The 13,688-nt window shown below is 44.2% G+C and overlaps 1 protein-coding gene across 13 annotated transcripts in view; it reads right to left on the reverse strand.

The window, feature by feature from the left end:
- Positions 1 to 13,688, reverse strand: part of LOC135917043 (G/T mismatch-specific thymine DNA glycosylase-like) — a 436,020-nt gene that overhangs the window by 228,644 nt on the left and 193,688 nt on the right. For all 13 annotated transcript variants that reach the window (XR_010569158.2, XR_010569159.2, XR_010569157.2 and 10 more), the window contains 2 exons: positions 7,546 to 7,628; positions 309 to 385 (listed from right to left, as the gene is read on the reverse strand). Coding sequence is in view for 9 of the 13 variants with exons in the window: in XM_065450530.2 (XP_065306602.1) it covers positions 309 to 385; positions 7,546 to 7,628 (160 nt within the window). In the remaining 4 variants the exon portion in view is untranslated. The remainder of the gene's footprint in view (positions 1 to 308; positions 386 to 7,545; positions 7,629 to 13,688) is intronic.

Consider the following 13,688-nt stretch of genomic DNA (forward strand, 5'->3'; position numbering starts at 1 on the left):
CAAGCACCTTACTGTCTGCAGTGCTGTCTACAGTCTACACTGCATCTCACAAGGCTTTCATTATTGTGACAAAATGACAGTAAATGGAGTTACAGGATCTCTCTACCCTACAGCTTCAAGTATGCTTTCAAAGCAAACTTACAACTTTGGTCACATTGTACTACATGCCACACCAGCAATTTAAGCCAGTGGTAGGGAACACATCTATATCATCAACTTCAGTCTAAACACTGCAGCTTACTTCCTCTTTTAGTTATGTCAAAGCTCGTGTAACAGGTAGTCGTGCCCTGGCAAAAGAATAGACATACCACATTGGTCCCTTCAATTGGCTCTGGCTGTCGCCCAAACACAAAGTTCTTGTTTCCAGAAAAAATTTCATAGATTCCTGAAAGCAATCAGAGACATAACATTACTTACTGGCATGCCAACAAGCTCGTTTCTACCATGATACAGCTGACATTTTCATTTGAGACAAACATCAGGCAAATTCTGTGACATATTTTTGCCAGCTCGATAGCTGCTCAAGATGCTTCACTGAAATTTCACTACCTTCAGACATTTTCCATCGGGCAACTGAAGGCAGTTGACAAGTATGACCTCAACATAATCCAAGTCTGCTTTAGCCATTTCTTGTCACACCTTATTCCTTGCCCCATCCTCAAGCCCACTGGTCGGAAGGGGCAGCAATAAAGCACTTTGCTCAAACTTTTCCCAATTCTTACACACAGTATTTCGCAGCTTGCTTCAGCAAAACTCCCCTGGAAGAAGAAGGCACAAGGCTCTACGCCACCTTTCCTGCATCATCTTCCGATGGTGCCATCAAATTATTTGCCTCGTTATGAAACTCCCTTGCTTTATAACGGAACAAAAACATGTTCCGACACATTTTACTTAAATGAAATGCAGTTACACAAAGCCTGCTACTTTCGTTGCTTTCCTTACACTATGTCAATAAAGTCCTTACACATTAGCCAGTTTGAGAGAAGTAGAAACAGCAGGGGCAACCTTATGTCAGAATTTATTTGCAGCACTTTTTGTCTTTATGCACAACATGCATTAAACATGCTTTGCAGGTTTGTGCAATATGCTTTGCTCCTAAATTTGCATCCAGGCTTTTTGGGTGAGGCTTATGCCAAAGCAAAGAAGAGATAAATGTTTATCCACGTTGGAAAACAGACATGGTTGCCACTGCGCCTTTATTCTAGCTTTGATCAATACTACCTCATTCGTTTAACACTGGCATGTAACGAGCGAGCTGGAGTCTGATTCCCTGCAAGCACACTGTACAAAGGCGGAAGTGCTGTGTTGCATATGAGGTAACACCAGACTGTTTTAAAACAAAACATGAAAACTGAATGTCGTCCCAGGTGTCTGTGTGCTGCGTTTCCCGTGCTGTGGGGAACAAAAAACACACATTGTGCTGCAAGGTGCACAGGCACAGGGACAATGCACTGGAATACAAATTCCATAAAAATGCTTAAGGTTGGTGAGCTTACAAACTGCACAAGCAACAGACTGCACAGAGGTGTGGCGGGGTGCACTTGTATGGCCCGTGCCATAGCCACACAGCATGTGCCATAAAAGCTTATAAAGGAAACGCCCGACTCATGTACTGTGTTGTGAAGTCGGAGGTCCGGAGTGGCCACTAAGGTTCCATGGCTGGTGCCGTACCAGGGGAAAGAGAGCTCCGAAGCAACGTCCGAGCGACAAGAAAACAAGCTCTAAGTACAAATTTATGTGACAATGGTTTACAAGAACGGCTCCACGATTCTTGGAGAGCACTACATGTCCGAGCACCTCATGACACTCAAACTCCACTATTTAAGCAGTAGATTCCCATCCTTCACCAGACAAGGAATTCAATGTCCTTCTTTTCGGTCAATTGGAACTGTCGCACAGTCTGCAAGATCCTGTCCGTGGTGTTGCACCACTCTGCCGGACTTCGTGCCTCTGGTGTCCAACCTTCAACCCGCCCCCATTGCAATGAAGATGCAATTTCATGTGAAACCAGGGTCGACGCTGTTCCCACAATTAGTATGTTGCACACGGCCGATGACCCCTTTACAGATTGGGGTCCCAGAACTCATCCGTTCGTCAGCTCCGGGTCATTGAACAGAAGACACGACATATAATCGCTTGTCAATTATCTTGATGTGACGCTGGTTTTGTTTCCAGCTCTTTAGCATCGAAAAGACGATGAAGCATGAATGGCATTCCATAGCTGCGCGTTCGGCGGTGTGCAACCTTTGTCCAGAAGGACCACCAGGCACAACAACTGGTAATAACTTAAAAAATATCTTTCTTTCTCAAATGCAGCGCAACTTTCCTACAAAATAAAAAGAGAGCCAAAATATGCTGGCACTGAAGGGGTAAGCCAAAGCTAACAAAAGAGCCCATCATGCGCCACCAAAAATCATGAAAGGAAAAAGAAGGGGAGGGGGAGGGAATGCACACATCAATCTATTCTTTCAGCATAAACAATTTATGCTTCTGGCTTGCGGTACAAGCTGTGCCGTCTGACTACATCTACAACGAACTGCTACAAATGCGCAGTTGAGTTCAAGGGAAACTTAAGTGGTTTTGGAATTGGAAGATCTAGGATGCTGTGAAAAGCTGTCACAGTACATATAATTAAAGCCTTGAAATTATTTTCTCAAATGTACATACCGCAGCACAGCAATTGCTGGTTATCGTAGCTCTGCCTCTCTTGCATTGCCAAGTGTACAGGGTGAAAGAAAAGCCACCAGAATAGATGTCAAAACACTGGTTATATGCATTAACGCAACAACCAGAACAGGCATCAACGCACGGGTTATATGCGTTAACACAACACGCATCAACACATGGCTAGCTTGCTTTGGAGCAAATTGTTGGAATAATTTTTCAGTCTTTCTGAACCAATCTTTCGCGAAAAAGAAATATGTTAATTAGCTCACATATTTTTCAAGAACTGAACACTGTTGCTGGCATCACAAGCTTGTCATGCTTGTATTTTGTGTAGTGCTCTGTTGTGCAGTGAGTAATGGTTGCAACACACTTGCATAAGTTGAATAGCTTAACTTGCCATTGCATTTAATAACAGAGAAGTTATAGCAAGGCACCTTATCCGGCCTTTAGCAATGATAGGTCCTCTTATCGAAATGTTGGCCAGCCTTTCTGAGGCACTTCATCCCTATTTGTTACTTTTATGCCACAGTGTTCTACTCCATCCAACAGCCCCCTTCTTGATTTTGGATTACTGACCACAGTAACAGCTGCCAGTTCTGTTCACCAGTGGCAGATGGTACAAATGCACTACGGTCGAACCAACTTATAACAATATTTAAGTGCCATGGAAATCCCATTGTTATAACTGATGACTGTTACAATTGGGTTGCATAAAAAAATCAAAATAGGGGCATGGCAGAGCTGTTGTGAGAAAACTATAATGGTGGGGAATGCCCCTCCCTACCACACTCATCCATCTGGCTGCTGATTGTGTTCACTCTCTTAACTCTTAACTCGGGTGTAACAAGCTGTGGCTGTTGGCTTTAAAAAATGGCACTGCTTTAACAAATGCAAAGAGGGGTCATGAGTGGCAAGCAATATGCAAGTTCCGCCGAGGCATTGCTTTAGTGGCCCCAAAAGGAGCCTTTTAAAAAATGTGAGAAGGTTGCCACGGCAGCCTGTTAGCTTGAGAAATCCAGAAGAAACGTTGAAGCGGGATTTCCACAAGCATCTCACCACATACTTCTCACTGGCTTGCACGAGAAAACCCTACGTTCGTCAGCCTTGCATGCTTTACGTGAAGATTGCTGACATCCTTCCCCGACGCATCCAGGTGCTCCACATAGTGCAGCAGAAGCTTCCTCACAAAAACGAAGCACCAGATGGATTGAATCCTCTGCCAGGCCTCCTGTGAGGACAACGTTGAGGCAGCCTGCACTACCGGGTCATCGCTGCCATTATCGCTGTCGCTAACCGATGCAAGCACATTCGCAACGATAGCCTCATTGGTTAGAAGCACTTCGTTTGCAGATCTATAACCGTGCGCTTTCTTTTCACCGGCAACATCATGCATTGCCGATGATCAGCGGGCAGATCAGCCATCTTCCGTTTCGGCGGCGAGTCAAACGAGGCTGAGAAACCACGTGGCCAGGAACAATTTTGATGCAACCAACAAAGACGAACGCCAGCGATTAAACTGTTTAAAGAACTGCTCTGGATGAGGAGCCAGTGAGCAGCCTGGGAGCAGCACAGTTGGCGTGGTCCATTTGTGTTTCAGAGGGTGGTGCAGCATAGAGCTATGGACACAGCGCATTCGTGTTGGGAGGGATGGAAGAGTGATGGGAGAGAGGCGCGTGGAGAAGGCTGCAAAATGTGTGAGCGGTGACTGTTGAGACCATCATTCAGGGGCTCAAATTTCTCGCTTTCTTTTTTCTTTTTAAGTATTTCACATTTCACTACTTTTTGACACGGACACCCAGCAACCAGACTTGAGCGTTATAACCGATAATGCAGCATCGAGGCATTGTAGTACGCAGGTTATTTCACCATGGAAAACATACAAAAGTTGACGGTGCAGCAGCTTCTCATTGTTATAACCGATATGTTGTTAAAAAGGGTATCGTTATACATGAGTTCAATTGTCGCAGAAAGTTTACAAAAATGGCATGTTGTGCTCTCGCAGGCCAACTGACACAAGTTGGCACAAGGACCACACTAATAGATCAGCATAGCTGATGGCTAGTAGCCAGTGGCAACGGGTCTGCTTTGATGTGGAAGGAGAGCGGATTGCGCTTCAAGAACCACCACTAATCAATAAAAAGAATGCATAGTGCTTTTCTCACAATTTACCTGCTACACACTATAATCTTATGTAGAAAATAAGATAGGATGACATTCGCGGCTTCTTTGGTTTCAAAGTGTGGGCAGGGATGAGCCATCTGCCAATGTTGCAGTGGGCACAGTACTTGCTCTTGTTTGTGCAAGAGAGATTTGACAGTTGTCCTAATTTGGCATGAAAAACTAAATTCATACAACGCTTTAGTCTACCAGGCATTGTTAAGCATGTAAAACAAGTTGTATCTTGCATTTGCACTGATGGTGCTTGGGGAGAGGTGCCCGTCAAGCGCAGGTGGCCATGGTCGTCTATTGTCTCATCGGTTGTGAGGCAAGTGCCGCACGTGCAGGAATAGCAGTGGGACCCATTTGCTCCCCAGCAGAGAAATGTAGCCATTTTGAAGGGAAAACAGCTGTTCACCGGCTGCCAGTTCCTGGCAAATGGCTAGGCGCTTGGTGCTAGTGTGTACACTTAGAACAATCGACAGTGCACACATTACCAGAGGAGCGAATCTGATCATTTAATACGTGGGAAACCATTGCAGTTAACTACGATTCCACTATGCTAAAATGCAGTAGTGGTTGAATCGAATGAAAAGAACCAATATCAAATATAGGCCTCATGCACATTTTCCTTCGAGTGACAGCGAGTAGTTGCAATGGCGCTAAGGATTGGCAATGAATTGGAAGGCGCACAGATTGTCATTTTTATTTATTTATTTATTTATTTATTTATTTACTTACTTTTACTTACTTTACTTTACTTACGTTACTTACTTTACTTTACTTACTTACTTACTTTACTTACTTATTTACTTTACTTACTTACTTACTTACTTTACTTTACTTTTACTTACTTTACTTACTTACTTACTCACTTTACTTTACTTTACTTTTACTTACTTACTTACTTACTTTACTTACTTACTTTACTTACTTACTTTACTTACTTACTTTACTTACTTACTTACTTACTTACTTACTTACTTACTTACTTTACCTACCTACCTACCTACCTACCCACCCACCCACCCACCCACCCACTTTTACTTACTTACTTACTTACTTACTTACTTACTTCACTCACTCACTCACTCACTCACTCACTCACTCACTCACTCACTCACTCACTCACTCACTCACTCACTCACTCACTCACTCACTCACTCACTCACTCACTCACTCACTCACTCACTCACTCACTCACTCACTCACTCACTCACTCACTCACTCACTCACTCACTCACTCACTCACTCACTCACTCACTCACTCACTCACTCACTCACTCACTCACTCACTCACTCACTCACTCACTCACTCACTCACTCACTCACTCACTCACTCACTCACTCACTCACTCACTCACTCACTCACTCACTCACTCACTCACTCACTCACTCACTCACTCACTCACTCACTCACTCACTCACTCACTCACTCACTCACTCACTCACTCACTCACTCACTCACTCACTCACTCACTCACTCACTCACTCACTCACTCACTTACTTACTTACTTTACTTTACTTTCGCTCGCTCGCTCACTCACTCACTCACTCACTCACTCACTCACTCACTCACTCACCCACTCACCCACTCACCCACTCACTCACCCACTCACTCACTCACTCACTCACTCACTCACTCACTCACTCACTCACTTACTTACATATTTATTTATTTAAGTGTTACAGCACAAGAATGAGGAACATTTGTGGATGCATAGTGGTGGATGTGTAACATCCTGCTGACCGCAGGCATCACATTGTCCACAAACTTGGGAAGAGGGAACTGGTTAAAATTGAGCAGAAGCAATCATCAGAGGAAAACTACTCAATTTAAATAATAGCTTCCTGTTAGACCTGCCCAAATATGCTGCTAGAGACACTTTTTGGTTAGCTTTATTGGTAATATGCTACAAGGCGCAAGGGTGCTGTGACATTCCACTATTACAAACTACATTAAAACCCTTGTGAAGACATACAATGTAGGCCAGCCCACCACGATTGATTACATTGTCTCTGGGATCAGCCCCGCTTTGATTATACTTAATTTATTAGTTGTTAGCAACGACCAAACGAAGCCACGAAACACTGAAACCAAAGAGTGCATACGGGAATTCAACTGTGTGCATTTTTTTAAATTTTAATGTAGAAATAATTTAATTGAAAAGGAAATGAAGGACAACTTGTCACCACTGGGAGCAGAACCCACAGCCCCCAATGTGATGCATGCTATGTTTTACCAATCGAGCAGTGGTAGCTGCCGTCCCAAGTAGTGTTCATATTTGCTGTAAACTAAGGAGTGTTCATTATATTTATGAAATCTGTTTATTTATGTTAACAAAATTCATACATTCAAGAGAAATTTGGGCTACTTCATTATCTGCTTTATTTCATTATAATGAGGTTTGACTGTATTAACACTCACCATGTTGAGTTGCAGTCTCAGATTCTTTGACGCTCAACATTGTTCTTCAAGTAATTCTTATAAGGTCATATTCACACTCAAAGGAAAAGTTAGGTTCACACAAGTCTATTTTAGAAAGTCCTATTGCATGAGAGGACAACTTTAATTGTGAAGCGCATTTTGTGCAAAGCACCTTCCATACACTTTTCTACAGGCCACACATCCACATGGCTCCTGAAATAACCAAGGAGCAAGAATGTGTCCGACAATGAAAGAAGAGCTCTGGGAAACAGTATGGACTAGTGCAGCTCACCTTTCCCATTAAAGACTGCTATGCGGGGCTGGAATATTTTTAGCTTGTCCAGGAGTATCTCTGCACCTTCCTTGATCTCTTTCCTGCCAAAAAAACAAGAAAGCAAACAGTGCTACATTGTATGCGAGCAGCATCATTTGTAGAAGAGGCATAAGCCAGCAAGAACAAATGTATCTCTGCGGCAGCAGTGGTTTCAGCTTCTACATTTGAGCTTCCCGCTACAAAACCACGAAGATTAAAAGCCCCGCAGTCTTTTGTAATGCAATCGGGGCACAGCAGAAATGCTATAACAAAAATTAACAGACATAGAACTATGGCTATAACATAACACGCTACTTGTTTATCAAATGCACGGCTGCACATCAAAGGGAACCTTCCCCTCGAGGCAAACTCTGGTTGACCACTTCAAGTACCTGCATGTGAATGCTCTCATTAGACTACTGCTGAATCTCTTGCATCTACGAGAAAAAGGTTAATTCTACATACTGTAAGACAATATTCAGCACACGTGCAGCGGTGGCGTAGAGGTAGAACACCCGCCTCGCGTGCAAGAGGTCCGTGGTTCGAATCCCGGTGCCGGCAATTTTCCACCGGATTAAAAAAAAAAAAAATCCGCGTGTTGATAAAATTGCACAAACAGGCCTGGAGTGTGGCCTGATCCCGGTGACCAGAACCGGTAATGCACTCCCTCACCAGAGCAGGATTGGCCACCCTGGTGCAGTACTTGGCCACAACCTCCTATATGAACACAGCAATCAAACCCCGGCCCTCAGTCCCCAGCAGCTGCGCAGCAACTGACCACGGTGGCGGTCAGACCTGCGATGCAGCAGAGGGTGCTAAGAATCACTGGCTCCGGACAGGCCGCCATTGGAATATGAACCTGGCAACGTTTAACGCTAGAACGTTATCTAGTGAAGCGAGTCTAGCAGTGCTACTGGAGGAATTAGAGGGCAGTTAATGGGATATAATAGGGTTCAGTGAAGTTAGGAGGCCAAAAGAAGCATATACAGTGCTAAAAAGCGGGCACGTCCTGTGCTACCGGGGCTTAGCGGAGAGAAGAGAACTAGGAGTCGGATTCCTTATTAATAAGAATATAGGTGGTAACCTACAGGAATTCTATAGCATTAACGAAAGGGTGGCAGGTCTTGTTGTGAAACTTAATAAGAGCTACAAAATGAAGATTGTACAGGTCTATGCCCCTACATCCAGTCATGATGACCAGGAAGTCGAAAGCTTCTATGAAGACGTGGAATCGGCGATGGGTAGAGTGAAAACCAAATACACTATACTAATGGGCGACTTTAATGCCAAGGTAGGCAAGAAGCAGGCTGGAGACAAAGCAGTGGGGGAATATGGCATAGGCACTAGGAATAGCAGGGGAGAGTTATTAGTAGAGTTTGCGGAACAGAATAATATGAGGATAATGAATACCTTCTTCCACAAGCGGGATAGCCGAAAGTGGACGTGGAGGAGCCCGAACGGCGAGACTAGAAATGAAATAGACTTCATACTCTGCGCTAACCCTGGCATCATACAAGATGTGGACGTGCTCGGCAAGGTGCGCTGCAGTGACCACAGGATGGTAAGAACTCGAATTAGCCTAGACCTGAGAAGGGAACGGAAGAAACTGGTACATAAGAAGCCGATAAATGAGTTAGCGGTAAGAGGGAAAATACAGGAATTCCAGCTCAAGCTACAGAACAGGTACTCGGCTTTAACTCAGGAAGAGGACCTTAGTGTTGAAGCAATGAACGACAATCTTGTGGGCATCATTAAGGAGTGTGCAGTGGAAGTCGGTGGCAACTCCGTTAGGCAGGATACCAGTAAACTATCGCAGGAGACAAAAGATCTGATCAAGAAACGCCAATGTATGAAAGCCTCTAACCCTACAGCTAGAATAGAACTGGCAGAACTTTCGAAGTTAATCGACAAGCGTAAGACAGCTGACATCAGGAAGTATAATATGGATGGAATTGAACATGCTCTCAGGAACGGAGGAAGCCTAAAAACAGTGAAGAAGAAACTAGGAATTGGCAAGAATCAGACATATGCGTTAAGAGACAAAGCCGGCAATATCATAACTAATATGGATGAGATAGTTCAAGTGGCTGAGGAGTTCTATAGAGATTTATACAGTACCAGTGGCACCCACGACGATAATGGAAGAGAAAATAGTCTAGAGCAATTCGAAATCCCAAAGGTAATGCCGGAAGAAGTAAAGAAAGCCTTAGGAGATATGCAAAGGGGGAAGGCAGCTGGGGAGGATCAGGTAACATCAGATTTGTTGAAGGATGGTGGGCAGATTGTTCTAGAGAAACTGGCCACCCTGTATACGCAATGCCTCATGACCTCGAGCGTACCGGAATCTTGGAAGAACGCTAACATAATCCTAATCCATAAGAAAGGGGACGCCAAAGACTTGAAAAATTATAGACCGATCAGCTTACTGTCCGTTGCCTACAAACTATTCACTAAGGTAATCGCAAATAGAATCAGGAACACCTTAGACTTCTGTCAAGCAAAGGACCAGGCAGGATTCCGTAAAGGCTACTCAACAATAGATCATATACACACTATCAATCAGGTGATAGAGAAATGTGCGGAATATAACCAACCCTTATATATAGCTTTCATTGATTACGAGAAAGCGTTTGATTCTGTCGAAACCTCAGCAGTCATGGAGGCATTACGGAATCAGGGTGTAGACGAGCCGTATGTAAAAATACTGAAAGATATCTATAGCAGCTCCACAGCCACCGTAGTCCTCCATAAAGAAAGCAATAAAATCCCAATAAAGAAAGGCGTCAGACAGGGAGATACGATCTCTCCAATGCTATTCACAGCGTGTTTACAGGAGGTATTCAGAGACCTGGATTGGGAAGAATTGGGGATAAAAGTTAATGGAGAATACCTTAGTAACTTACGATTCGCTGATGATATTGCCTTGCTTAGTAACTCAGGGGACCAATTGCAATGCATGCTCACTGACCTGGAGAGGCAAAGCAGAAGAGTGGGTTTAAAAATTAATCTGCAGAAAACTAAAGTAATGTTTAACAGTCTCGGAAGAGAACAGCAATCTACAATAGGCAGCGAGGCACTGGAAGTAGTAAGGGAATACATCTACTTAGGGCAGGTAGTGACGGCAGATCCGGATCATGAGACAGAAATAATCAGAAGAATAAAAATGGGCTGGGGTGCGTTTGGCAGGCATTCTCAGATCATGAACAGCAGGTTGCCATTATCCCTCAAGAGGAAAGTGTATAATAGCTGCGTCTTACCAGTACTCACCTACGAGGCAGAAACCTGGAGACTTACGAAAAGGGTTCTACTCAAATTGAGGACGACGCAACGAGCTATGGAAAAAAGAATGGTAGGTGTAACGTTAAGGGATAAGAAAAGAGCAGAGTGGGTGAGGGAACAAACGCGAGTTAATGACATCTTAGTTGAAATCAAGAAAAAGAAATGGGCATGGGCAGGACATGTAATGAGGAGGAAGGATAACCGATGGTCATTAAGGGTGACGGACTGGATCCCAAGGGAAGGGAAGCGTAGCAGGGGGCGGCAGAAAGTTAGGTGGGCGGATGAGATTAAGAAGTTTGCAGGGACAGCATGGCCACAATTAGTACATGACCGGGGTTGTTGGAGAAGTATGGGAGAGGCCTTTGCCCTGCAGTGGGCGTAACCAGGCTGATGATGATGATGATGATGATGATGATGGATATTCAGCACAGGTTGTTAATCTATAAGTCAGTACTAAAAACAGGTATTGCACTTCTACCAATTGCATGTGCTAGAGAAATGAAGCAGATAAATTTGATACAAGAGATTACATGAAATTTTTCAATTCATTCTTTTGTGTTAAGTGAAGGTCCCAGACATTGAAATCTTAGAAAAAATATACAGGCAAATCTCAGAGCACCCTGCAATATTGCTCTAAAATGATGTAGAATTGCTGCAGATTATTTTCGAAGTAAGCAAATAGCTTACACACACCAAATAAATCAAATGGAGAGACTAGAAATGCTTCCAAAGTATATACTTTTGATGTTGACGATAATGTTTGATAATTGCGGCACAAATTATTGTCGCCATATTTTGGTAGATGGCATGACAGTGTGTTGGTGCCAGCAGGTGATGATGCAGATGATGAAGGCACAAAAATGATGGCAACATGGCCAAGACAACATGATAACAAGGGAATCACAACAGCATGACAACGACAGCGGCATGACAACAGTTGAATGACAACAGCGTGACGACAATTGCATTACAATGGCTCAACATCTGTGCTTCCCCTTCCAGTCCACAAAGGCCAAATACTCCTCAAACTACCTGCATTAAAATCATGCAGATTCTATTCACTGTGTGTGGAGTCAGTCTAAGTGATGCTGATGATGCCCAAGAAGACTGGAGACTGGTGCCCATGCAGCGACTACTGGTACCCTCTCCCGAACATTCAGGACTTCACGGCAATGTTGTATGGTGTGACTATCTTTTCTAAAATCCATCTCGTTCCCACCTATCGTCAACTACCGGTTGCTGCCAGAAACATTCCCAAGACCGCCATCCTCACACTGTTCGGTCTTCTTGAATTTCTCCACACACCCTACGGCTTATGGAATGCTGGCCAATCCTTTCAGCGTTTCATAGATTCCATTACTCGAGGTGTGTCTTTCGTTTTTGCGTACATTGATGACCTTCTCGTCGCAAGCTCTTGTGTAGAAGAACATCTTCAACACTTAGAGATTTTGTTTTCACGCCTTACCAGTAAAGGAATTGTCATCAACACCACTAAGAGCGAATTCGGTCGACTGGAACTCGTGTTCTTTGGGCGTGTCGTCAAAGCTAACAGCATTCGGCCATTGCCGTCCAAGGTTCATGTCATCGAAGAATTTCCACGACCGACCACACTCAACAAACTTCTCCAATTTCTCAGTTTTGTCAATTTCTACTGCCGATTAATTCCCCATTGCACAGTACTTGTGGCTCCACTAGATGCTCTGCTGGGAAACAAGCGTAAGGAAGTGCATCAGCGGACTGAAGAGGCCACCGACGCTTTTTTTTTTTTTTCAGTCCACCAACGCTTTCACAAAAGTCAAGCTTGCCCTTGCTGATGCTATGCTGCTCGGAGACCCAAAGCCAGATGCACCCACGGCCATCACAACAGACACTTCAAACACAGCTATTGGTACTGTTCTGCAGAAATTCATCAACACTAGGTGGTATCCACTCTCCTTTTTCTGCAAGAAAGTGATGAATGCGCAGTCCTGCTACAGTGTGTCTGGCTGAAAATTACTCACCATTTAACTGGCTATCAGACATTTTCATCATTTCCTCGAAGGCTATGCATTTACTGTCTTAACAGGCCACAAATCCCTTGTGCATGCAAGGAATCATTCAGGGCTCTGTTACTCGCCTCGCAAGAGTCAACACCTTTCCTACATCTTGAAGTTTACAACAACGTTCCGTCATATCAAGGGCACCGACAACATTCCAGCCAACGTTCTGAGCGGTGTCAATGCCACTTCTACATCAACATCAGAACCTCATCATCAATGTTGATTTACATTCCAATCAACAGCATGACGACATCTAACTTGGTACTCTCCGGAATTTGTTAACCTCCCTGAAATTGCAGCACGCCATACTGCCTCCAAATCGTCCATCAATTGTCTGCAACACATCTACCAGCACACGTCGACCATACATTTCGGCATCCCTTCGCAGACGTCTGTACGAAACCATGTACAACTTGTCGCATCCCAGAATACGCACGACACAGAAACTTCTTTCCAGTCATTTCATTTGGCCTCAGCTAAGCACGCAGTTTTGTGACTGAGTTTGCTGCTGTTTGTCGCGTCAAAACTCCAAGATTTAGCGTCACTCCATTCGGCCCGCCAAGTCCTTTTTTCCCCCAGATGCTTGTTCTGACAACATGCACCTGGACCTCATTGGCGCTCTCGCACCTTTGAAAGGTTACTGCTACATATGGACATGCATCGACTGCTACACAAGGTAGGCGGAAACTACATCCATATTTGACATCTTAACGCCCAATGTTGTAGCAGCTTTCGTCTCTACATGGATTGCGAGGTTCGGCTGCCCATCCACAATAGTCACCAATCACAGTCGGCTGTTCAACT

Source organism: Dermacentor albipictus, chromosome 6 (genome assembly GCF_038994185.2).
Source record: "Dermacentor albipictus isolate Rhodes 1998 colony chromosome 6, USDA_Dalb.pri_finalv2, whole genome shotgun sequence".
Taxonomy (NCBI): Eukaryota; Metazoa; Arthropoda; class Arachnida; order Ixodida; family Ixodidae; genus Dermacentor; species Dermacentor albipictus.